The sequence below is a fragment of the Macaca mulatta genome, chromosome 1, assembly GCF_049350105.2.
Source record: "Macaca mulatta isolate MMU2019108-1 chromosome 1, T2T-MMU8v2.0, whole genome shotgun sequence".
Classification (NCBI taxonomy): domain Eukaryota; kingdom Metazoa; phylum Chordata; class Mammalia; order Primates; family Cercopithecidae; genus Macaca; species Macaca mulatta.
The window spans coordinates 110,377,976-110,401,970 of NC_133406.1; the positions used below are offsets into that span (position 1 = coordinate 110,377,976).

The 23,995-nt window shown below is 50.1% G+C and overlaps 1 protein-coding gene and 1 non-coding gene across 6 annotated transcripts in view; one reads left to right on the forward strand and one right to left on the reverse strand.

Moving 5' to 3' along the window:
- The window catches only part of IQGAP3 (IQ motif containing GTPase activating protein 3), a 45,748-nt gene extending 23,564 nt beyond the window's left edge, over nucleotides 1–22,184 (forward strand). For 2 of the 5 annotated variants that reach the window (XM_015112166.3, XM_077942439.1), the window contains exons 20-38: nucleotides 3,210–3,293; nucleotides 3,455–3,526; nucleotides 3,628–3,697; nucleotides 6,738–6,946; nucleotides 7,663–7,815; nucleotides 8,116–8,279; nucleotides 8,620–8,844; nucleotides 10,015–10,155; nucleotides 12,397–12,481; nucleotides 12,881–13,113; nucleotides 13,473–13,605; nucleotides 13,739–13,841; nucleotides 14,495–14,621; nucleotides 16,348–16,435; nucleotides 17,289–17,501; nucleotides 18,514–18,680; nucleotides 18,986–19,087; nucleotides 19,540–19,648; nucleotides 21,007–21,636. In XM_015112166.3, coding sequence (XP_014967652.3) covers nucleotides 3,210–3,293; nucleotides 3,455–3,526; nucleotides 3,628–3,697; nucleotides 6,738–6,946; nucleotides 7,663–7,815; nucleotides 8,116–8,279; nucleotides 8,620–8,844; nucleotides 10,015–10,155; nucleotides 12,397–12,481; nucleotides 12,881–13,113; nucleotides 13,473–13,605; nucleotides 13,739–13,841; nucleotides 14,495–14,621; nucleotides 16,348–16,435; nucleotides 17,289–17,501; nucleotides 18,514–18,680; nucleotides 18,986–19,087; nucleotides 19,540–19,648; nucleotides 21,007–21,120 — 2,592 coding nt within the window. In that variant the 3' untranslated portion in view covers nucleotides 21,121–21,636. Of the gene's footprint in view, nucleotides 1–3,209; nucleotides 3,294–3,454; nucleotides 3,533–3,627; nucleotides 3,698–6,737; nucleotides 6,947–7,662; nucleotides 7,816–8,115; nucleotides 8,280–8,619; nucleotides 8,845–10,014; nucleotides 10,156–12,396; nucleotides 12,482–12,880; nucleotides 13,114–13,472; nucleotides 13,606–13,738; nucleotides 13,842–14,494; nucleotides 14,622–16,347; nucleotides 16,436–17,288; nucleotides 17,502–18,513; nucleotides 18,681–18,985; nucleotides 19,088–19,539; nucleotides 19,649–21,006 lie in introns of all 5 variants that reach the window. The other 3 variants (XM_001114017.5, XM_077942430.1, XM_077942448.1) reach the window with 3 other exon arrangements.
- On the reverse strand, nucleotides 18,170–18,269 carry LOC114675437 (small nucleolar RNA U13). The gene has a single exon (XR_003726452.1). It is a non-coding gene; the product is annotated as a small nucleolar RNA U13 (small nucleolar RNA).
- Nucleotides 22,185–23,995: the final 1,811 nt, after the last annotated feature.

Genomic DNA, 23,995 nt, shown 5'->3' on the forward strand with positions numbered 1-23,995 from the left:
GGCCAGGAGTTTGAGGCTGAAATGAGCTATAATGGCACCACTGCATTCCAGCTTGGGCAACAGAGAGAGCAGAGTGAGACCCTGTCTCTAAAAGTGTTTGTGTGTGTGTGTGTGTGTGTGTGTGTGTGTGTGTGTGTGTGTGTGTGTGTGTGTTTAGTAAGACATCAAGGCTTAGACACCAGGAGGGCTCGAAGAAGTGGTGGTTAAACAGAAAAGGGGTGAAATATCCTTTAGGAAAAGAAGAGTCTTCTACCTTTCCTCTCCAACCAGCCCTTCCCATTTTTATTCTTCCAACCCGTGGATGGTCCAGTGTGGCCTCTGAGACTGACCTGTAAGTAACTGAGACATGAGGCTGGTAGAGAAGATAGCCAGAGGCACTGTGCAAGCCAGGAATCGTGGCAGTTGAGCAGATACCTTCCCAGGCAGATGTGATCTGGAGGGCCTCATGGGGGTGCTGGCAATGTAAAGATGCTTTCATAAACTTTTTGAATGCCAAGAGCATGCCACTTGGCACTAGGCAAGGGTGGGAGATGGGTGCGAGGCCTAAGGGTGAGTAATCACATCTCTCCCCTCACAGAAATTGGAGTACACTTGATGTTAGACATTGTGATAGGAGGGACACAAAGACAACACCAGAGGACTCCAAGGGAGACAGATGTGCAGACCGGGACTGGCAAATGGCCCTTGATTATGACTGACGGTGTTGGGGGGTAATTGAGAGCTTAGGCTTTGGGGTCAGAAGGTGGAGTTTGCCTCCTGGTCCTACCACTTCTGGGTCATATGACATTGGGCACCTTACTTATGCCCTCTCTAGCACTCAGTCTTCTCATTCATAATGATGGTGCTCACCTCATATGTTGATTGGGAAGATTCAATAGGAAAATTACATGTAGCACTTAGTGTGGTAAGTGCTCCATTGATGGGAGCCATTATGAGATTTTGTTTTCAGGGCATTGGTCCCAGAACTCAATACAGAACTTTAGTGAGCTGTATTTAGTGGTCTGAATCATAGGGATTTCTCCATCCTAAGCCCAGTCTGGAATTTCACACTAAGGCGATGAAAAACCACACCGACAGTGAGAAAGAAGATGGAGTCAGAGGGAACATTTGTCACTAGTACCAGAGCTGTGTGGGCTGTGGCCTGGGTTCTGGGAGACAGAGAAAGAGAGAGGTAGCCCAGAGCCTTGAGCCTCTTGCCAGGGGAAAGGAAAATCCAAAATGAGGCTGCCTAGGTGTGCTGAGACTTTATCTCCTAAAAGCTCTGACCCACCCTGGCCAGAACCCCAGCCAGGGTCCTGAATTCTGACCAATTCAGAGGCCTTAAGGAGCCTGGTGGAGGTTGTGTAGTGGGAAAGAGCAGAGAGCAGACCACTCTCTTTCACACCCACAGCAACTTCAGACCACCCACAGCAACTTTCCAGGCAGTACCTGGAGGAGGAAAAGAAAGAGTCCTGAGGGCAGGCATGGAAATGGGGCTTCCTGACATCTAGGCTCCAACATGGACAGCTGGCATCATGGACCAAGCTATCCTCTTTTACATCCTTTCCCAACAGAGGGGCCATGTAAGCCTCGAGGGAAAGCTGGCAGAACTGGCTTTAGGAAGGGCTGGGGGCAACTGAATGAAAGGGGTTGCTCCCTTGCTGGGCACGGTGGCTCACGCCTGTTAATCCCAGCACTTTGGGAGGCTGAGGCAGGTGGATCACAAGGTCAGGTGTTCAAGACCAGCCTGGCCAACATAGTGAAACCCCGTCTCTACTAAAAATTTAAAAAATAACTAGCTGATCATGGTGGCAGGCGCCTGTAATCCCAGCTATTTGGGAGGCTGAGGCAGGAGAATCCCTTGAACCTGGGAGGTGGAGGTTGCAGTGAACATGGGGACTAAAAGACAGGAAGGGCCAAGCATGGTGGTTCATGCCTGTAACCTCAGCACTTTGGGAGGCCGAGGTGGGAGGATCACTTGAGTCGAGGAGTTCAAGACTGACCTGAGCAATATAGTAAGACCCCATCTCTACAAAACATAAAAAATTAATCAGGCATGGTGACACATGCCTGTGATTCCAGCTACTTAGGAGGCTGAGGCGGGAGGATCACTTGAGCCTAGGAGGCTCTTGAGCCTAGGCACCACTGCACTCCAGCCTTTGAGACCCTGTCTCAAAGGAAAAAAAAAAAGATGGGAAGGATTTCAGTGGGTAGAGATAGGGCTGGGAACAAGGGTGGGTATAAAAGGTTTGGGGACAGAAAACCATAAGGCATGTTTAGAAGAAAGTGAAAAGTCTGATGCATCTAGGATCCTTAAGAAGGTGGGGACCAGTGGAAAGTCAAATAGGCAGTGTGGGGTCAGATGGTTGAAAACTTCTGGAAATAGGCTGGGACAGTCTAAGAGGTACTTTAGGAAAATTAATCCCACACAAGCTTGGAGTGAAAGGGAAAAGGCTCCTAGGAAGGAGACTGGAATGGAAGAGGGCCTTGAGATTTTAGAGACCAAAGGAGGCATGATTTGTGCAGATGTCAGTTGGACCCTTTGCAGCAGATCAGCTAGGGGAGAGGCCATTGGCCTGACAGCTGAATTACTGGGGACCTTGGTGGGACGATTTGCTGAAAGCTAGGGTCAGGAGCTGGATTGTGTTGTAAAGAGAATGTGAGTTATGAGAGCATTAGTGACCTGCTGCCCAGGTGGCCCCTGGCAGAGATGGTGAGCACACGGCTTTGTGCCTGTACACACTTCGCATCCACACAACCACATTCATTTCCAGACTGCTCTCTGCCCACTTTCTGTGCACATGAGGGAGGGTGGAGTGTGTGATAGGGTGTGGGTGGTCTGCATATGGGTGTATGAGTGTATTTTAGGCTGATATGGTACATACTTTGGTGAAGTTGGTGAGTAGGTGTATGCTTTATTATCTTTTAGGACTGTATCTTATAGTTGAGTTTCTGTGAAGAGGTATTGGTTAGAGGTGTGTGGGTGTGGGTATGTGGGTGTTTGTTCTGGGACCAGGAAGTATGGCAGAGGGCATTGTTGGCTATGTGCAGCCATTTGGTCTTCCCCATGAAGCTGGAAGTTCTTTGAGAACAGGGCCACTTTCCCCTTCCCCCTCTATTTAACTGCCCACTTCCGTTCCCTGGAGAGCCCAGGACAAGGATTTTCTTAAAAGCCTCCCTGACCAAAGGAGACCTACTTGAGTTACTGCCCTTTCTCTCCTGATTTGCAGGCTCATTGGCGGGGTTATAGGCAGCGGAAGATTTACCTGGAGCGGTTGCAGTATTTTAAGGCAAACCTGGATGCCATAATCAAGGTAGCTACAGTGGTTTTGGCAGGCTTCTTTCTCTCGAAAGACCCTCTGAGAACAATCTTGCAGTATTGTCACCTCCTTGTGATCTCTGGATTTGGCTGAATTGGCCTGGGACTGAGGGTGGGCCTCAAGCTGGAGCTGAGGCAGTGTGTTTCTTGTCCCAGATCCAGGCCTGGGCCCGGATGTGGGCAACTCGGAGGCAATACCTGAGGCGTCTGCACTACTTCCAGAAGAACGTGAGTGTCACCTTGCTCCCCCTGCCCACATACCCAACCTTTACCCATGAGACTAGAGCAAGGACAGCCAGCAACCCTTTTCCCATCTGTGTTCGTGGCAGGTTAAGTCCATTGTAAAGATCCAGGCATTTTTCCGAGCCAGGAAAGCCCAGGATGACTACAGGATATTAGGTGAGCTGCCTGATCCACCCTCCCCAGCTGATGGGAGGGAGAGCACCCCACAGAGCCAGGCAGGTCTAGACATCCTTCTGGGACTGCACAGCAGGTAAGGGGAAGGTAGTCATAAGTCGTCTGTGCAGGAACGTGGAGCAGAGGTTGTAACAAAAGCCCACCTGCTCATCCCAATCACAGATAGCCTTGTCACAGTGAAAGTTCTAACCAGGCTCTTTTTGTACCAGGCTTAGATTATCTACCTATTGCTACCACCAAAGCAAAAAGAAAAGGATCTTGCTTCTTTCCTTCGGGTTCCAACTTCTCCCCTCCAGACCTCTGTGGCCCAGCACAAACAAGGCCTGGTGAGGCACACAGAGTCCATTCTGTGGTGTGGGGAATGTGAGAAGCACCCAAGGGTGCTTCATCTTCCTGCTCCGTATTCCCCATTAGTTGAGTGCTCATTTAAAGCTTTAAAGAGGTCCTTCCTGGCCCTTGTTCTACAAGTTCAGAAGCCCAGCAAATGGCATCCCCTTCCTTTTTGTGAAATTGACAAGTAGTCCATTTCTACATTCACCTCTAGCCCCTGAGTTCCTGAAGCAGTAGACCCCTTTCCTTCCTGGCCTTAAGGCTGCACTCTTGGGCTTCTGGTGAAATGTCCTGTTCAGGAATCCTCTCCTTCACCTCCTCAGTCCTTCTTCGCCCCTGAACTGCCCACAGGGACTTTGCCTGTCCCTTCTCTGGTCATGCACACTCAGGCCGTCTGCTTCCTGTCAACAAGCTTCTTTCTCTCCTTCCCTCTCCCCAACCTAGCCCATTCTATTTTGTCTCTGTGGCTACACTAATACCATTGTCCTGGCCATTTTTTGTCTTCTTTTTCTTCTCTTCAGTTTATGGTTTTTCTGGAAGAATTTGTTTTTCCCTAGTGCTGTCTCCTGACTTCACTGGCCCCCAAACTTTATTCAGAGCTCTACCATTTACTAGCTGCATGGCCCTCAGCAAGTTACTTAACTTCTTTTTTTTTTTTTAATTGATTATTTATTTATTTGGGACAGAGTCTCACTCTGTCACCCTGGCTGGAGTGCAGTGACACAATCACGGCTCACTGCAGCCTCAACCTTCCAGGCTCAAACTATCCTCCCACCTCAGCCTCCTGAGTAGCTGGGACTGGAGGCATACACTACCACAACTGGCTAACTTTTGATTTTTTGTAGAGATGGGGGTCTCCCCATTTTGCCCAGACTGGTCTCAAATTCCTGGGCTCAAGTGATCCACTCGCCTTGGCTGCCCAAAGTTCTGGGATTACAGTCGTGAGCCACCACACCTGGCCAATTAACTTCCTTCTTGCCCACTTTTCTCCTTTATAAACTGGACATAATTCTAATATTTGTCTTGTAGGGTTGTTTTGAGGAGTTAATATGCTGTATTTCATCGAATCCAAGATGCCATGAATTGTCTTGGATTCTACCTTTCTTCACTCCTCAAAGATTTGTCCCCAGGCCAGGCATGGTGGTGGCTCACACCTGTAATCCCAGCACTTTGGGAGGCTGAGGCAGGAGGATCACCTGAGGTCAGGAGTTTAAGACCAGTGTGGCCAACATGGTGAAAGCCTGTCCCTACTAAAAATACAAAAATTAGCCAGATGTGGTGACAGACGCCTGTAATCCCAGCTACTTGGGAGGCGAAGGCAGGAGAATCTCTTGAGCCCGGGAAGCAGAGGTTGCAAGGAACTGAGATCATGTCACTGAATTCCAACCTGGGCAACAGAGAAAGACTCTGTCAAAAAAAAAAAAAAAATTTGTTCCCCTATTGTAGCCAGATTAATCCATTAAACCTGTACATGTGATCATGTCACTCACCTCCTTAAGAGTTGTCATGATGCCCTGTTGCCTTGAGGGTAAGGTCCAATCTCCTAACCACAGCTTTGGGACTCTGTGATCCAGCCTTTCCCTGCACCTCTAACCTTACTGACCTGCCCCTCACCACCTACACCTTCTGCACTGTGTTCCAGATACAGTGGACTTTCGGCACTCCCCACATTCACCCTCTCCACCTCCTTTTCACCGACATCAGAGATGTCTCACCTCCTCCTTACAGTGTTTCTTCACTCCCCAGTGGGGTTGGGCAACCCACTTTTGTTTTCCCAAAGATCCCCATGTTTGCTCTTCTCAAAGCGCTAACCACATTGCAGTGAATTGTGGTTTATTTGTCTAGTTTCCCTACTAGACTGCCTTTAGGGACAGGGACTAGTTTTATTCATCTTCCAAATCTGACTCCTTCATTTATTATTAACTGTGTAACGTGGGGCAAGTTGCTTACCTTCTCTGAGTCTCAGAGTTATCATTGGTAAGAGAGGATAGTTATAGTGTACTGACCTCACAGGTGGTCTTAAGTGTGTAAAGCACTTAGAACAGCTTCTGTCTCATAGTAAACATTCTATGTATTAGTTGTTTTGTTGTTATTTCCAATAAATTAGCTCAGAGGCTTCTTTCTTTTTTGCTCAAATACTAATTCCAAAGGTGATTCAAGGAGAATCACCAGCTAGCTCTGACCTCTCCTATATTATAAAGCCCACTGTCCTTCCCATCTACCTGTCCTTCCTGGTGTGTACAGACACTCCTGACAGAGGAGCACTGTGAGGGCAAGCAGGGCTGAGTGGTGGCTGGCAGGTAGGAGGAGGAGCAGGTTGGCCCAGCAGAAGTAAGTGGTAAATTGCGGTAGACAAGGGAGGTCTGGGAGGATAATCAGAGGGAGCTGTGGCTCTGGCTTTGGTGTCAGAGGTCCCTGGGATAGGCCCAGGCTGGGGTGAATCAGAAGTAGGGGAAGAGCAGCTATTATGTCATCTCCAGTTATAAGACAGGGGGCTCAGGGACAGGCCTGGCTAAGAGGCTACCCACTGCCCTCCAAGTGCAAGCAGAACCAGTTAGAAGACGACTGGGGTTGGGGACCTGCTGATTCCAAGCAGAACGGGGACTGGGGTGGGCTAACTCTGGGGCAGGGACTGGCAAGGAGGCCTCTGATGAGATATGCCTAATCCTGATGCCTCCTCCCTTCCTCCCAGTGCATGCACCCCACCCTCCTCTCAGTGTGGTCCGCAGATTTGCCCATCTCTTGAATCAAAGCCAGCAGGACTTCTTGGCTGAGGCAGAGCTGCTGAAGCTCCAGGAAGAGGTAGTTAGGAAGATCCGATCCAATCAGCAGCTGGAGCAGGACCTCAACATCATGGACATCAAGATTGGCCTGCTGGTGAAGAACCGGATCACTCTGCAGGTGTGGGGCCCACCAGTCCTCCCCTTCCCCAGATCTGTCTACCTCTGGAGATGTGATGCTGACCATTCTCTGTTTGCTAATCAATTTTTTCAAAATGGTGTGGATTTTATCACCTGACTCAGTTCCTTGTTCCAGTGGCCCTCTGCCATTCTAATAAATCATTTCGGGGGACCCATGACAGAGTAGAAAGAGCATGAGACCTAAAATCAGAATGCCCGGCTCTGCTGATTCCTAGGGATGGGGCTGTGGGTGTTCATTTCACTTCTAAGTCTGTTTTCTCATTAGCAAACTGGGAATAATGAGAATGTCCGCCTCTCCAGGCCAAATATAGAGATAGATAAGAAAGCTCTTTAAATCATAAATTACCATACAAATATGCAGTGACAGGGTAATAGTGACATAGTGATAGCTCCACCTCAAATGTGTGTAGCAGTCTAATAAGAAGTGATAGCAAAAGCCAAATAGACACAATTCCTCAGCCTGGCAACCTAATTCTCTTTGGAGACTCACTCCCATGACAGGAGAGGAACCAGATGGGGTCTCAGGGCACTAGGAGGGGCCCTTCCTCACCCTAGAACTGCTTCTCTCCCCCATCTTATGCCTGTTCCTTGAACAGCAGAAAGCCCTGGCTCTTCAAGGCACTGATTCTGGACCATACGTTCTGTGCCCTGGGATGGCCTAGGCTGGTTGTATCACCCATTCCTCCACCCCTGCAGGAAGTGGTCTCCCACTGCAAGAAGCTGACCAAGAGGAATAAGGAACAGCTGTCGGATATGATGGTTCTGGACAAGCAGAAGGGATTAAAGTCACTGAGCAAAGAGAAACGGCAGAAACTAGAAGCATACCAACACCTCTTCTACCTGCTCCAGGTTAGCAGAGGACTTTCCAAGGAGAAGTCTCTCCCATCTCCTGAGGGTCTGAGACTTCAAGGCCTTCTTGTCTGTGCCTTTGACACCATGCAAGGTGTCCTTTCCCATAATCTTAATTCCTTATCCCCAGGAAAAGAGACTACCTCTTCCCCTGTTTGTCTGGAATGTCACTAGCACCTGGAGAAAGTGTGGTAGTGCTTTCTCCATTCCAGATTTCCATCGAGGGAAAACCTTTCTTTATCCTATCACTGGTCCTTGAAGTACGTGGTCAGCCATTCCTGTCTCCCCTCTTGCTTGCAGACTCAGCCCATCTACCTGGCCAAGCTGATCTTTCAGATGCCACAGAACAAAACCACCAAGTTCATGGAGGCAGTGATTTTCAGCCTGTACAACTATGCCTCCAGCCGCCGAGAGGCCTATCTCCTGCTCCAGCTGTTCAAGACAGCACTCCAGGAGGAAGTCAAGTAGGCTCTCCAGACACAAAGGAATGGGGAGAGAATGGGTTAAGAGATGCCCCTGTTGGCTTCTTCACAAGGTGACAGCTTGTTGAGGCTTAAGGGTAGAAATGGAATCAGAAGACCTCTCTTGTCTGCCTCCTGTGGAGAAACTGTAAAACATCTGGGACAGCACAGTGGGAGGATATGGGCTGACATGCTAACACAAAGGATGAGAGAGATATCAAGACATTCCTTAAGAGCAGGGACACCAGGGCAGGCTTTGAGAGCCAAAATCTCAAAAAGGAAAAGTAACGGTTTGTCCTACACAGAGGCAGAAGACTAGCTTCAATGACCTCTTAAACCACAGGTCAAAGGTGGAGCAGCCCCAGGACGTGGTGACAGGCAACCCAACAGTGGTGAGGCTGGTGGTGAGATTCTACCGCAATGGGCGGGGACAGAGTGCCCTGCAGGAGATTCTGGGCAAGGTTATCCAGGATGTGCTAGAGGACAAAGTGCTCAGCGTCCACACAGACCCTGTCCACCTCTATAAGAACTGGATCAACCAGACTGAGGCCCAGACAGGGCAGCGCAGGTGAGCACATGGGCAGAGGGAGAGCTCTTTTTGATCAGCTGTGTCTCGACCCTACTGGGGAAGCTTGGGGGTACTTTGAAGGTGGCATATAAATGGGCGTGCTGATTTATGCAAATATGATACCAGCTTTTTAGGCATGAATAAGGTAGTCTTTTAGACCCCCTCTGATAATTAACATGAAACTAATGTAAATGACTCCAGACCTGGTGGGCTTAACTAAAATGAGTACAGATGAATATGCAAATGTGCTTAATTGCTATGTCAGTGCTTGCAAATGATGTGTCAAATTTGCTGGCAGTAGGGCTGGGCCCAGTGGCTCACGCCTGTAATCCCAGCACTTTGGGGGCTCAAGGTGGGCGGATCACCTAAGGTCAGGAGTTTGAGACTAGCCTGGCCAACATGGTGAAACCCCATCTCTACTAAAAATACAAAAATTAACCTTGTGTTGTGGCGTACTCCTGTAGTCCCAGCTACTCGGGAGGCTGAGGCAAGAGAATCACTTGAACCTGGGAGGCAGAGGTTGCGGTGAGCTAAGATCGTGCCACTGCACTCCAGCTCTGGGCAATAGAGTGAGACTCTGTCCCCCCTACCAAAAAAAAATTGCTGGGAGTTAGGACATGGACTCCTATTTATAGGGGTATAGATGAATATTTCTATTTATAGATGAATAGGCAAACGAGATAGTGGGAGAAATAGGTTGCCCTTATCGCCTGGGGTCATTGCTCAGGTCTCTAGGTGCTAGGGAAACATAGCCATGGAGGCGAGCAGGCAATCCTGGTGGCTGTTCTGGATGGCACAGGAGGCTTTAAGTGAGGAAACTATAAGGCTCTGGCCCAGCCTCTCCATTATTCCAAACTCCCAAAGACTATTTGCAGCGCAGCCGCCTGCTTGTCATCTGTTCCCCTTAGAAGTGTCCATAGATTCCAGGTTCTCTGTTCCTTCCTACATTCTTCCAGCTTCCCTGTAGATACTCCAACTCTTCTTCACCTCCCGATTGCATTTCTCCAGTCCTTACTCTCATTCTGGCCCTTTCTCCTTTAGCATGCTGAGCTGTCCTTAGCACATCTGTATAAGATCTTGTTGTTAGACAAGAGGTTAAGGAATAGGGCCTTGGGGAAGGAGGCCATTGGAGGGTGCTCCTGTTTATACCTTGTCTCTCTCTGCTCATAGCCATCTCCCGTATGATGTCACCCCGGAGCAGGCCTTGAGCCACCCTGAGGTCCAGAGACAACTGGATATCGCCCTACGCAACCTCCTCGCCATGACTGATAAGTTCCTTGTAGCCATTACTTCATCTGTGGACCAAATTCCGTATGTGCAACAGCCCCACCCCAGCCTACACATGGGATTTTGAGAGGGCCAGGCCACCATGGGGAGCAGAGCAGGGTGATAGTCCTGCAGGGAGGAAGGCAGGGAGGGAGATAGAGCCAGGGGTACTCAGAGGGGTTCCTGGAGAGATGTGGGGAATGCTCCAAGCTCCTGCTAGACAGCTGAGCTGAAAGATGGCATGTAGGTCTGCATGTGGCCTGGTAAGATGTCAGTGGAACCAGAGCAGGGACCCTAAAATGATCTCAGGGACACTTTATTATCTAAGAGCAAATGAGGAGAAAATGGGACTCTTCAGTTCCTAATATCAAAAATAAATATTTTAAGCCCATAAAGTACTTTATAGTTCTCTCTTTTCTTTAAATTTAGTCAATACATTTGGTTTTCTACATTTATTTTTTGACACATAATAATTGTACATGTTCATAGGGTACAGTGTGATGTTTTGATACATATATACATTGTGCAATGAATGATGAAATCAAGGTAATTAGCATATCTATTACCTCAAACATTTATTTGTGGTGAGAACATTCAAAATCCTCTCTTCTAGCTATTTTGAGATATACAATACATTATTATCAACTATAGTCACCTCCTGTGCAATAGAGCACCAGAATTTATTCTTCCCGCCTGACTATAACTTTGTACCCATTGACCAACCTCTCCCCATCTTCTCTCCCCCTCTCCTGCCCTCCCCAGGCTCTGGTAACCACCATTCTACTCTCTACTCCTGTGAAATCACCTTTTTTAGATTCCACATATGAGTGAGATCATGCAGTATTCGTCCTTCTGTGTTTGGCTTATGTCACTTAACACGAACCTCTAGGTTCATCTATGTTGTCGAAAATGGCAGGATTTCATTCTTTTGTTTGTTTTTCTTTATTTTTGATTATTTTTGAGACAGGGTCTCACTCTGTTGCCCAGGCTGGAGTGCCCAGGGCAGGATGAGGATGCTGAAAGGGGGAACCCATAGAGTTCATAACCCTGCTCCCCAAACCTGGAGAACTGGATTAAGAGTTTACAATTGGCCGGGCGCGGTGGCTCAAGCCTGTAATCCCAGCACTTTGGGAGGCCGAGACGGGCGGATCACAAGGTCAGGAGATCGAGACCATCCTGGCTAACACGGTGAAACCCCGTCTCTACTAAAAACACAAAAAATTAGCCGGGCGAGGTGGCGGCGCCTGTGGTCCCAGCTACTCGGGAGGCTGAGGCCGGAGAATGGCGGGAACCCGGGAGGTGGAGCTTGCAGTGAGCTGAGATCTGGCCACTGCACTCCAGCCTGGGCAACAGAGCAAGACTCCGTCTCAAAAAAAAAAAAAAAAAAAAAAAAAAGAGTTTACAATTAGGAGTAAGAAAAGATTGTTCTAGGCTTAAGAAAGGAAAGTACACAATGAGCTGTAAACTTCTGTCTCTGGTACCCTAGGAGGGGAAATTGCTTTTAAACGAATTTAATTACATTTGTAGGTGGCACATCCATAATAAGAATAATAATGATAATGAAGTCTAGCACATTTGAATAGTACTCTACCATTATGCATTACTCTCGCAGACATAATTTCACTTGATCCTCAAAAAACCCTGTGAGAAGAGAGGGCAAGAATGATCATTCCCATTTTCTAGACCAGGGGACAGACTTACAAAGGAGAAGGAAATAGCCTAAGATAATATCTCTGGTTGGTGGTGGAGTCCAAACTGGAGCTTCTCCTCCTGGCTACTTGATCTCCTTGGGACCCTGCCTCTAGCCCAGACTAGGCCACTCACAGGTGCTCTGTGACAGCTGACAAGGTTGACTACCTCGGAGCCACCTAGGCTGTCCTAGGACAGGGTTTTGGCTGTGAGTGTCAAATACCCAAGCTTTAGGTTAACAGTGCCTCTGGGGGATGGGGGATGACTGTGGTGATCTGGAGTGCTCTGTAGGGGAGACCAGAGAGTCTCAAAGAAGAGGTTCTCAAGCCAGGTTGGAGGCTGTGTGAGACATTTAGTAGATAATAGGCCCCTGGTCCTGACTACTGACACAAGGCAGGAGGGATAGACAAGGCCCAGAGATGTTCAGAGGAAGGCAGCAGGGAGGTGGCTATGTATAGTGGAGGGACAGTGCTTGAGCTCCACTCTGGAGTGGCTGAGCCTGGGGGAGGAGAGACAGCCATGCACTCAAGCTCTTATATCTGGCAGAGAGAGATGGGCAGAGGCACAGGCACAGTGCACCTGTTTCTTTGTCCCCAGGTACGGGATGCGATATGTGGCCAAAGTCCTGAAGGCAACTCTGGCAGAGAAATTCCCTGACGCCACAGACAGCGAGGTCTATAAGGCAAGTGTTATCTTCCCACCCCCACCTTCCAATCCCTCCTTTGCTTTGCTGGTACCTGCGATCCTCAGACCGAAACAAAAACACAAAAAATCCTATGCCATAAAAATCCAAGGAGGGAAATATGCTGCCCCTTGTAAATGGAGCCTGGCTCACGCTGGGGCATGAGCGAACAGAGTGGGCAACACTGGCTTCTTGTCAGGAGATCTAGGTTCAAGTCCCAGCTCTTGCTCAGGTTTGCTGTGTGGCCTTGAGAAAGTTGCCTGCCTGCTCTGGGCCTGTTTTCTTTGAAGTGAGGGGGTTGGCCCAGGTATCCCTTCCAGCCAAGCAAGCTGGGAATGTGGGGCTGCACCAGTCAAGGTGGCCCCTGGACACTTCTGGGAGAGTCTTCTCTGCCCTCAGGTGGTCGGGAACCTCCTGTACTACCGCTTCCTGAACCCAGCTGTGGTGGCTCCTGACGCCTTCGACATTGTGGCCATGGCAGCTGGTGGCACCCTGGCTGCCCCCCAGCGCCATGCCCTGGGGGCTGTGGCTCAGCTCCTACAGCACGCTGCGGCTGGCAAGGCCTTCTCTGGGCAGAGCCAGCACCTGCGGGTCCTGAATGACTATCTGGAGGAAACACACCTCAAGTTCAGGTCTTGGGTCCCTTTCCTCTCTGTCCCCTTTCTTCCCTCTTCTCATCTTTGACATCCCGCTTCTCCCCTCCAGAATCCATGAGGACAAGAGGCATAAATAGAAGGGAAGAGCGTAATGAGTGGGGTGGAGGATAGGTTGTTGGAAGGACTCCTCAGTGGAGAGAAAAGGAGACTATTAAGAGAGATTGGCTTGAGGGGTCACTGGGACGGAGGTAGGACAGGACAGAGGGCAGAAGCTGAGACTGGAGAGTCCAAATTGGCCTGAGCAATCGCTGGAGAAGGCTGGGGAAAGGATGGGGACAGAAGATGTGTGGGGTGCTGGCCCTCCCCGCTCTCTCACACGCCCTCCCTTTGGATAGGAAGTTCATCCATAGAGCCTGCCAGGTGCCAGAGCCAGAGGAGCGTTTTGCAGTGGACGAGTACTCAGACATGGTGGCTGTGGCCAAACCTGTGGTGTACATTACCGTGGGGGAGCTGGTCAACACGCACAGGGTGAGGGGCTGAGATCTGGAGAGTGTTGACTGGGTGGGCAGGGGTTTGGTAGCCTGTGATGGGGTAGTGGGCTGGCCCCAGGGAGAAGACCTGGCTCAGACCCTGCATTTCCTTTTCTTCCTCTGTCCTGCAGCTGTTGCTGGAGCACCAGGACTGCATTGCCTCTGATCACCAAGACCCCCTGCATGAGCTCTTGGAGGACCTTGGGGAGCTGCCCACCATCCCTGACCTTATTGGTGTGTGCCCTCCTTGGCAGCCGGGGCCAGCTAAGGGGCCTGCCGGGAGGGAGGGACAGGCAGGCAGACAGGCCATGTGAGCGCGCCCATGCAGTCTAGGTCTTGTGCCAGGCGGCTAGTTCCATACTCTCCCTCTAGTCCTGACATGGGCACAGGGACACAGATTGAAGTGGAGAAGGTAGACAGACGGTAGAGGGACCCGTGATCATCAGGTAAATGGCCAATTAAATGATGTGAGAGAGGCACGGGGATAAGGGTCTCATTAGGTTTCTCTGAGAAGGAGGCATTTCTGGGCCACGGAATAGGAGGAAGCCAACTTACTGGGAGGAAGGATAGAATGAAGATGGTGATTAGAGAGAGCCAGGAGCTGCAGGCTGGGGGAGGCATGGCTCCTCTACCCTCAGGGCACCCAGGGCTGAGGGTGTGGGGGTGGCACAGCCCCAGTAACACGAGGGCATGCTCTGTGGGTAACAGCCCTTCCATCGGTGCTAAGGGTTGGGGACACGGTGGTTCTGCAGGCCAGTGTGGGAAAACTTCTTGGAAGAGGGGCATGTAGAGCAGCCGATTTAACATGACCCGATCGGTGCGTGTGTGTGTGCGTGCGTGTGTGCGTGTGTATGCCTGTCTCCCTCTCATTCCTCACCACACCTCAGGGGAGAGCATTGCTGCAGATGGGCACACGGACCTGAGCAAGCTAGAAGTGTCCCTGACACTGACCAACAAGTTTGAAGGACTGGAGGCAGACACTGATGACTCCAACACCCGTAGCCTGCTTCTGAGGTGGGTGACACCAGCCTCTGCCCCTGCCTACCTAAGCTCCCCAGCCCTGAGGCCAGTAAAATGGCCTTACTTTGAGGCGCCCATTTCACTTTCTTCCTGGGCTCCCTTATCCTTCAGGAAGTTCTCCCTGACGCCTACCTTTATTCCCCTTGCTGCAGCCTTGGCTGTTTTCTGTCTGATATCCTCAGCTTTTTGCTCTGTGTTGTACTGAAAGTAAAGGAATGATGAAGATATTGGCAACAGCAGATGTTTGCATATTGTGCTGTTTACCAAATGGCTTTTTTCTTTTTTCAAGTAGAGACAGAATTTCGCCATGTTGCCCAACCTGGCCTCAAACTCCTGGTCTCAAAGCCATCCACCTGCCTCAGCCTCCCAAAGTGCTAGGATTACAGGCTCAACCCACAGCGCCTGGCCCAAATGCTTTTTTATATGTTATCGTTTATTCTTAGAGACAAGCTATGAGGTAGATGGTGGCTTCTCCTCTTCATAGTTGAGGAAAGACTCAGTAGTTATGTGATTTATCCAAAGTTCCATAGCCAGTGGGTTGTAGAGCTCATGTTCTAATTCCGCTTTTTTTTTTTTGGATACAGAGTCTCACTCTGTCACCCAGGCTGGAGTGCAGTGACGTAAACTCAGCTCACTGCAACCTCCACCTTCTGGGTTCAAGCGATTCTCCTGCCTCAGCCTCCTAAGTAGCTGGGACTACAGGTGCTTGCCACCAACCCCGGCCAATTTTTGTATTTTTAGTAGAGATGGGGTTTCACCATGTTGGCTGGCCTGGTTTTGAACTCCTGACCTCAAGTGATCTGCCTGCCTTGGGCTCCCAAAGTGCTGGAATTACAGGTGTGAGCTACCACGCCCAGCCTAATTCCACATTCTTGTTGAGTGTGATGGTCAGGAGATGGGCATGGGGCTTTTCTTCCCCAGTTCTACAAAAGTGAGGGAGGATCCCCAGTAGGGGTGGGCTGGTCATCTGGGCGGAAGTGGAGCCAAAGTGCCAGCTCAAACTCCCTGCCAACAAGGCAACCCCCCTTCCACCCACTCATGCACTCAATAAACAAGTGAGCTGACCAGGCGCAGTGGCTCACATCTGTAATCCCAGCACTTTGGGAGGCCGAGGCAGGTGGATCACCTGAGGTCAGGAGTTCGAGACCAGCCTGGCCAACATGGTGAAACCCTGTCTCTACTAAAAATTAAAAAATTAACCAGGCGTGGTGACAAGCACCTGTAATCCCAGCCACTTGGGAGACTGAGGCAGGAGAATCACTTGAACCTCGGAGGTGGAGGTTGCAGTGAGCTGAGATCATGCCATTGCACTCCAACCTGGTGACAGGAGTGAAACTCCATCTCAAAAAAACAAAAAACAAAAAAACAAGTGAGCTGAGTATCGTCTTTGTCCTGCCCATCAAAGGGCTGAGAGCAGGGTCGGGCTAGGGCTAAACACAGCACCACCAAGAGGGCAGTGGGTGTCAGATGCATTGAGAGCTAAGGAGAAGGGATGGCTGGGCTGGAAGGACATGTGTGCTCAGCTGAAGGACTCAAAGGAAGATAGTTTGTGGGGAAGGTATCCTAGTCTACGACATCCCCTATCCCTCACTCTCTCTCCTTACCTCCTAGCAGCCATGCTATAGAGCATGGTCCACTTACTCTTAGACCTCTGGCCAGTCCCATGTCCAGGCCCTTCCCCTGCCCCTTACCTCTCCTCTGTCACTGCCTCCTCGTGCAGCACCAAGCAGCTGTTGGCCGATATCATACAGTTCCATCCCGGGGACACCCTCAAGGAGATCCTGTCCCTCTCGGCTTCCAGAGAGCAGGTGGGTAGCTGCGCCAGCCCACAGGTTCTATCTCATTCATCCCCGCCTCACCCCAACTGCACCGCTGCTGCTTCCCTCCTCTGAACCTCACCCACAGTCGGCCAGAAGCAGCCACCTGTGCTCACCAGTAATGAAAACTCTGGAGGCCTACAGGGTGAGGGACACAGCTTTAGCCTTGGGAAGCCTCAGGCTACAGAGTCATGGGGCCCCACCCCTCTCCCCACTGCACACACTGAAACAAGCACCAACACTAGGGCTATGGGGGGCGCTGAGAGGCGGTCTGGGAAGGCACCCCTGGAAGGCCTGTACTCAGAAGAGTGGTCTGCTAGAAAGCCTGGAGGCAGGAGAAGGTAGTAGGCGGGTGGGGGGCCAGGGGCATGTTGGGCCTGATGGAGCAAAGACTGAACCAGGGTCTTCCCAGAGAAAAGGTGGGGATGGCCAGTAGAGGTATGTCCCAAAACGAAACAGACAGGGAAATGCCCCCAAACATCCTGGGCCATCAGAAAGATCCATTGTTGGGAAGTCACAGCTAGTGTCTGTCCGGAATCCTTTATGCCGTGACCTGGGTTTGGGTCTTCTTTGAGCCACTCTTCCCCTGTGGTGATCTATGAGGTGATCTATGAGGCCCTCCCATGTGTGACACCATGTGTTACGATGTTATACCTTGATATTCTTCATAAGCTATGCCCTGCCCCAGCCATACCCTGCAGAGGCTGGGCTCTGGGGCACTTTCTTAATGATACCCAGAAAAATCTCAGGCCTCCCTTTGTTGCTGGTGCCCATGGAGTCTTCCCTGGTGTGGGAGCAGACTGGTAGGGCCTGGTAGACCCCTCCAGCATCCCTGTGTCCCCAGGAAGCAGCCCATAAGCAGCTGATGAGCCGACGCCAGGCCTGTGCAGCCCAGACACCGGAGCCACTGCGACGACACCGCTCACTGACAGCTCACTCCCTCCTGCCACTGGCAGAGAAGCAGCGGCGTGTCCTGCGGAACCTGCGCCAACTTGAAGCCCTGGGGTTGGTCAGCGCCAGAAATGGCTATCAGGGGCTAGTGGATGAGCTGGCCAAGGTAACAACCTGGGCCTGGGCTCCGTGTGCCTTTGTGTATGTGTGTGTGTGCGTGTGCATGTACATGTTAATCCATAAATGTTGGTGGGCCCCTCCTGATGAGTGCCCACCCAAAATTGTCACCAGCTAGAGGAAGGCTGAGGGTCCGTTTTGAAGGAAACATCTTTTTTTTTTTTTTTTTTGAGACAAAGTCTCACTCTGTCATCCAGGCTGGAGAGCAGTGGTGTGATCTTGGCTCACTGCAACCTTCACCTCCTGGGTTTAAGCGATTCTCCTGCCTCAGCCTCCCAAGTAGCTGGGATTACAGGTGCGCGCTGCCACACCTGGCTAATTTTTGTATTTTTAGTAAGAGACATGGTTTCACCATGTTGACCTGGCTGGTTTCAAACTCCTGACCTCAGGGTCCGCCCACCTTGACCTCCCAAAATGCTGGGATTACAGGTATGAGCCACTGCACCTGGCCAAATTTTTGTATTTTTAGTAGAGACAGGGTTTCACCATGTTGGCCAGGCTGTTCTCAAACTCCTGACCTCAAGTAATCTGCCTGCCTTAGGCTCTCACAAAGTGCTGGGATTACAGGTGTGAATCACCACACCTGGCCTGAAGGAAAGATCTTGAAATTACTCAGGGAGGAGGGTGTTCTTGCAACTCTTTTTTTTTTTTTTTCCACATTAGCTGGGTAATGTGCCCAGGTCAGAAGGTTTGAGAGAAGCATATCTCACACATGAGCATGAAAACCCAATCCTCAGCTTATGACCTACAAAAGTATCCTTGCAACTTTCTTTTACCAAAAAACAAAGGCCTTGAAACCAGTTAGTCCTCAATGGACAGAGGCCCTGAGGACATGCCTTAAGGATTTGGAATACCATCCTTGAGATTTTCCTTCTAGGAAAACAGCCCTGAAGCCTGTTCTTCTGAAGAGCCTCAGTGTGTAACTCTTGGGCTTGTGTCAGGCCCTAAGTCTCTCCTGCCAGGAAGGACCACTCATCCCTCCCTCTGTTCCCCAACCCCAGGACATCCGCAACCAGCACAGACACAGGCACAGGCGGAAGGCGGAGCTGGTGAAGCTGCAGGCCACATTACAGGGTCTGAGCACTAAGACCACCTTCTATGAGGAGCAGGGTGACTACTACAGCCAGTACATCCGGGCCTGCCTGGACCACCTGGCCCCCGACTCCATGTAGGTGCTGCTTTCTCATACTTGGACGGTTATGTGTGACTTCTCACCCCTGCCCATGTCACCTTTGCCCCACTATCTCCCAGCTGTGAAAGGGGAATCTCACCCAGCACAGCACGGTCCCTTCGTAAGTCTGGTCTTTGAGCCTCACTTACAAAGTCTTGGGCTCAAGTGCAGCCCTCCTCCTCTGTCGTCCATCAGTGAGAAGTCTTTCTTGGGGTCTCATTTCCTTTCCAGCCACAAAAAACAAGTTTCTTTGGTGGTAAAGTGTTTGTTGGATGAATTCTCTGGGGCCTTCTTTTAATCAGGAGTTCTGGGAAGGGGAAGAAGCAGCCTTCTCTTCATTACACTGCTGCTCAGCTTCTGGAAAAGGGTGTCTTGGTGGAAATTGAAGATCTTCCCGCCTCTCAGTATGTGTCTTTGGAGGGCAGGATGTCAGCCCCTTCCTGTCCTCTAACTTGGGGGTGGAGCTGTGGGCTGGGCACCGGGTGGAAGAGAAGGAGAAGCATGGTCCCGGTCTTGAAGGAGCTGCTAGAATGATGGTGGAGACAGAGCATGCCCAGACAGAAAGTGAAGGGCCGTGGACATGGTCTAGCACAGTTCTAGATGCCCTGAGGCGAGGGTACTGGGAAAGCTTTCCAGAGGTGAGAACAGCTGGGTAGGGCGGGGCAGATAAAGAGATGGTGTGGGGAGCAGAAGTAAAACTAGGAGAAGACAGCGAGCTGGACCCTCTGGGAGTGACAGAGGGAAAGCTGGCTCTGGATGACACCGCTGCCCAGGATGAGGAGCAGTAGGTGCAAGAATGTGGCTGTAGCCCTGGGAAGAGGCAGTGGGTTCCTGTTTTGAATCCTGTTCCTGACAGCTTCAGAAACGTCATCTTTGACATCACCCCGGGAGATGAGGCAGGAAAGTTTGAAGTAAATGCCAAGTTCCTGGGTGTGGACATGGAGCGATTTCAGCTTCACTATCAGGTGAGGGGACAGTCCCGTGAGCCTGCAGGACACCTGCTGGGCTTTAGGTGCTGGCCTGAAGAGAGCAACTGGCCTCACTTCCCTAGTCCTCAGATGACACCAGCTCAGTTTTTCACCCAATCAGTATTGTCTGTTCCTGAAGAGAAGGGTGGGGGTCTTTGCAGCCCCAGCCCCCCTTTCCCCATGCCCTGACACAGACCCAGCATCAGGGAGAGTGGAGTGGGCTGCTGGTGTCAGAAGCAGGATTAATATTTGAAGCCCTATCACATGTCAAGGACTTTACATGTTACCTCCTTTAATCCTCTCCACAGCTCTGAAGTATTATCCCTATTTTACAAGCTCTAGGCTAAAAGGTTAAGAAGCTGGCCTAAGTCATAGGCCAGTGTTCAGGAAAGGAGTGAAGCAGTGGTGTTTTTGGGTTTTGTTGTTGTTGCTTTTTTGGTTTTTTTGTTTGTTGGTTTGAGACGGAATCTCACTCCATCTCCCAGGCTGGAGTGCAATGGCACGATCTCGGCTCACTGCAACCTCTGCCTCCCAGGTTCAAGCGATTCTCCTGCCTCCGCTCCTGAGTAGCTGGGGTTACAGGCACACACCACCACTCCGGCTAACTTTTTGTGTGTTTTTAGTAGAGACGGGGTTTCACCATGTTGGTCAGGCTGGTCTCAAACTGCTGACCTTGTGATCTGCCCATCTCGGCCTCCTAAAGTGCTGGGATTACAGGCATGAGCCACTGTGCCCGGCCAAGCAGTAGTTTTAAATCCAAATCTTTTTGCTCTGCTGTTTTGCCTTTTGAGTAAGAAAAATGATTTTGGCCGGGTGCAGTGGCTCACGCCTGTAGTTCCAGAACTTTGGAAGGCCGAGGCGGGCGGACCACAAGGTCAGCAGTTCGAGACCAGCCTGGCCAATATGGTGAACCCCCATCTCTACTAAACACAAAAATTAGCCTGGTGTGGTAAAATTAGCCTGGTGTGGTGGCACCTGACTGTAATCCCAGCTACTCAGGAGGCTGAAGCAGGAGAATCACTTGAACCTGGGAGGCAGAAATTGCAGTGAGCCGAGATCATGCCACTGCACTCTAGCCTGGGAGACAGAGTGAGACTGTGTCTCAAAAAAATAAATAAATAAAATAAGGAAAACAATTTCAATCCCTGGTTCTGCTTGAGCTGACATTTGATGAAGTCACTGTACCTCTCTTGCCTCAGTCTCCTCATTTGTGAAGTGGGATTTCAATGCCCTACTTCAGTGGCCAGTGCCACTGGTGACTGCAGAAGGCCCCATGATGTGAGTGTTTTGTACACCATCTGACTGGACCACATTCAGAAGCCCTTAAACTCCCCTCCCTGCCTCTTCCCTCCTAGGACCTCCTGCAGCTCCAGTATGAGGGTGTGGCTGTCATGAAACTCTTCAACAAGGCCAAAGTCAATGTCAACCTTCTCATCTTCCTCCTCAACAAGAAGTTTTTGCGGAAGTGACAGAAGCAAAGGGTGCTACCCAAGCCCCTCTTACCTTGCTGGATGCTTTCTTCACCACTGTGCTTCCCTGCAGACACCCAGACCTCAGGACTGGGCAAGGCCCAGGGATTCTCACCTCTTCCCCAGCTGGGAGGAGCTTGTTTGCCTGGCCACAGACAGTGTATCTTCTAATTGGCTAAAATGGGCCTTGCCCAGAGTCCAGCTGTGTGGGTTTTATCATGTATGATAAACCCCTGGCTTTCCTGCCAGATGGTAGAACATGGACCTTGGCCTGGGAAGGCCATTATTCTTGTGTCTGCTACTGCCCTCCCACGGTCACCCCAATATCACAAGCGCTGCCCCAGCGACTTGATTTCACCTCTGTGTTCCTTCTCTTTGCACTCGCACAAAGCCAGGGCCAGGCTCCCCATCCCTACCTCCCACTGCATCAGCAGTGGGTGTTCCTGCCCTGCCTGAGTCTAGGCAGCTCTGCTGCTGTGATCTGCACACCCTTCAACCCGGGCAGGGACTGGGGGGATACAGTGTGTGTTAGTGCCCACGTGGCATTGTGGCACTGTTGCCCCCCGTGGCAGCATGGGCAAGTTGACCTTCCATTAGCCTCAAGTCTTGTTCTCTTGTTTGTGGTCTGTTTAATATGTGGGTCACTAGGGTATTTATTCTCTCTCCCATCCTTACACACTGGATCATTGTGCAGCCTTAATCAGGGTTTTAATGCTTTCTTTTTTTTTTTTTTTTTTTTTTTTTTAGCTCAAAGAGAGTTCTCATTTTCCCTATTCAAACTAATATCCATGCCATGTTTTATACCTTGGATTTAAAGTCACCTTAGGTTGGGGCAAAAGAGTCCTCACTCATGTTTAAGATCTTGTTATTTCAGCTTCATAAGATCCAAGAGTCTTTCCCTTTTCTCTTTTACCCTCAGGATTCTCATGCCTTACAGCTGACTCTTCCAGGCAATTTCCGTAGATCTTCTGTCCTGCCTCTGCCACAGTCTCTGTTTTCCCCACATCTACCCAACTTCCTGTACTGTTGCCCTTCTGATGTTAATAAAAGCAGCTGTACTCCCACATCTGTTGTTAACCCTTATTTCATTTTCTGTGGAGCTGGTCTTTAAGTTCTGGAACTCATCTTCCCTGAGAGAACTGGGGAATCCTTCCTGCAGCCTCCCCCAGCCCTCTGCCTGCCTCCGGTGTGGGCCCACTCTGCCCGCCTGAGCTCGTAAAAGCTTAATGAGATGTGGCATTTATTCTCTCTTCCCTCTCCCGGGGGACAGAGAGGAGGAAGGAATGCTTAGGTTTCGATTCTGTTTTTATCGGCCACTCTGAAGACTAAAGCTGAGAAGGGAAGCCACTCTAACTTCGACCCCACCCATTTTACACACAGTTCCAGCAGGTTCTTTTCCTGAGCTTTGGGTGGTGATATCAAAGGTGCTTAAGCCATAACTCCTTAGGTATTGTAGATTCTACACTCTGATCAAGATCTCCTTTCTGAGGGGAAAGCTCCCTCCTTTCCTCTTTGCTTTCAGAAAGTAGGGAGGGAAGTCTGTTGGGGAGGGGACAGTAGAGACAGACACCTGCCCTGACATCTGAACTCCCAGGCAGCTCCTGTTGGGGACACACCTTTGCCTGGTGCAGTCTGCCTCCTTCTACTCCGTTCCATTCTGTCACTCAGGATCTGTCTTGCTGTCACATCCAATCTCAGTCACAGCCTCTCCCCCCCTTAACGTGTCACAGCAAAGACTTCAAGTACTGCCTTGCTCTGGGTGACAGTGACATTTACCAGTAGATCCAAGTTTCTACATGTGATCAGTCATCATTAAAAATCTCATACTCACCAAATGGCTGCAATGCTCCCCCACAATCACATGATCTCAGCCACATATACCACATATAGAAAAGTCACAATAGCTACCGTTACTGAGAGTCTATCGTGGGCTGGGATATTTACATACATTTACTCCTCACAACAACCCTACAAAGGTTGTTGTGGTCTCCATCTTGGTTTAACATGATGAAACTGAGGTTCAGAGTTGGATCTGACAGCTACCCAAGGCTACTCAGCTGGAAAGGAGCAGAACGGGGCTTTAAACTCAGGCCCACCAGATATACATTCCCCAGCATTTTTTCTCTTCTCTGAGAGAAACATTTTTACTTCCTTCAACCTCCCCTTTCATGACACTCTCAAGCTCCCTGCACACTCCACTCTGCTGTGTGTCCCTGATAAGCTTGAGCTCATTAATGTCCTTGCTAACCTTCAATGCCCAATCTGAGATACAGTCTCTTAGCTTCTATGGATGGGATTATATGCCATTGTAACCTCTTTGGAGGACAATTTGGGAATATAAAACATATAAGTGCTTCTTAGACAAGGTGGCATGAAAAAAATTAAGTGTAGGGTGCCAGGATAATTCAACAGAGAAAGTAGTCTTTTCAACAAATGGTGTCAGGACAACTGGAAATCCACATGCAAAAGGAGGCAGTCGAACCCCTACCCGACACCATATACAAAAATAAACTCAAAATGAACCACAAACCTAACTGTAGGAGATGAAACTATAAAACTCTTTTTAAAAAGGCCAGGCATGGTGGCTCACACCTGTAATCCCAGCACTTTGGGAGACCAAGATGGGAGGATTGCTTGAGTCCAGGGAGTTAAAGACCAGCCTGGGCAACATAGTGAGACTCCCATCTCTAAAAAATGTAGGTATTTTAGGCCAGGTGTGGTGGCTCACGCCTGTAATCCCAGCACTTTAGGAGGCCGAGCTGGGTGGATCACCTGAGGTTGGGAGTTCGAGACCAGCCTGGCCAACATGGAGAAATCCCGTCTCTACTGAAAATACAAAAATTAGCTAGGCATGGTGGCGCACACCTGTAATCCC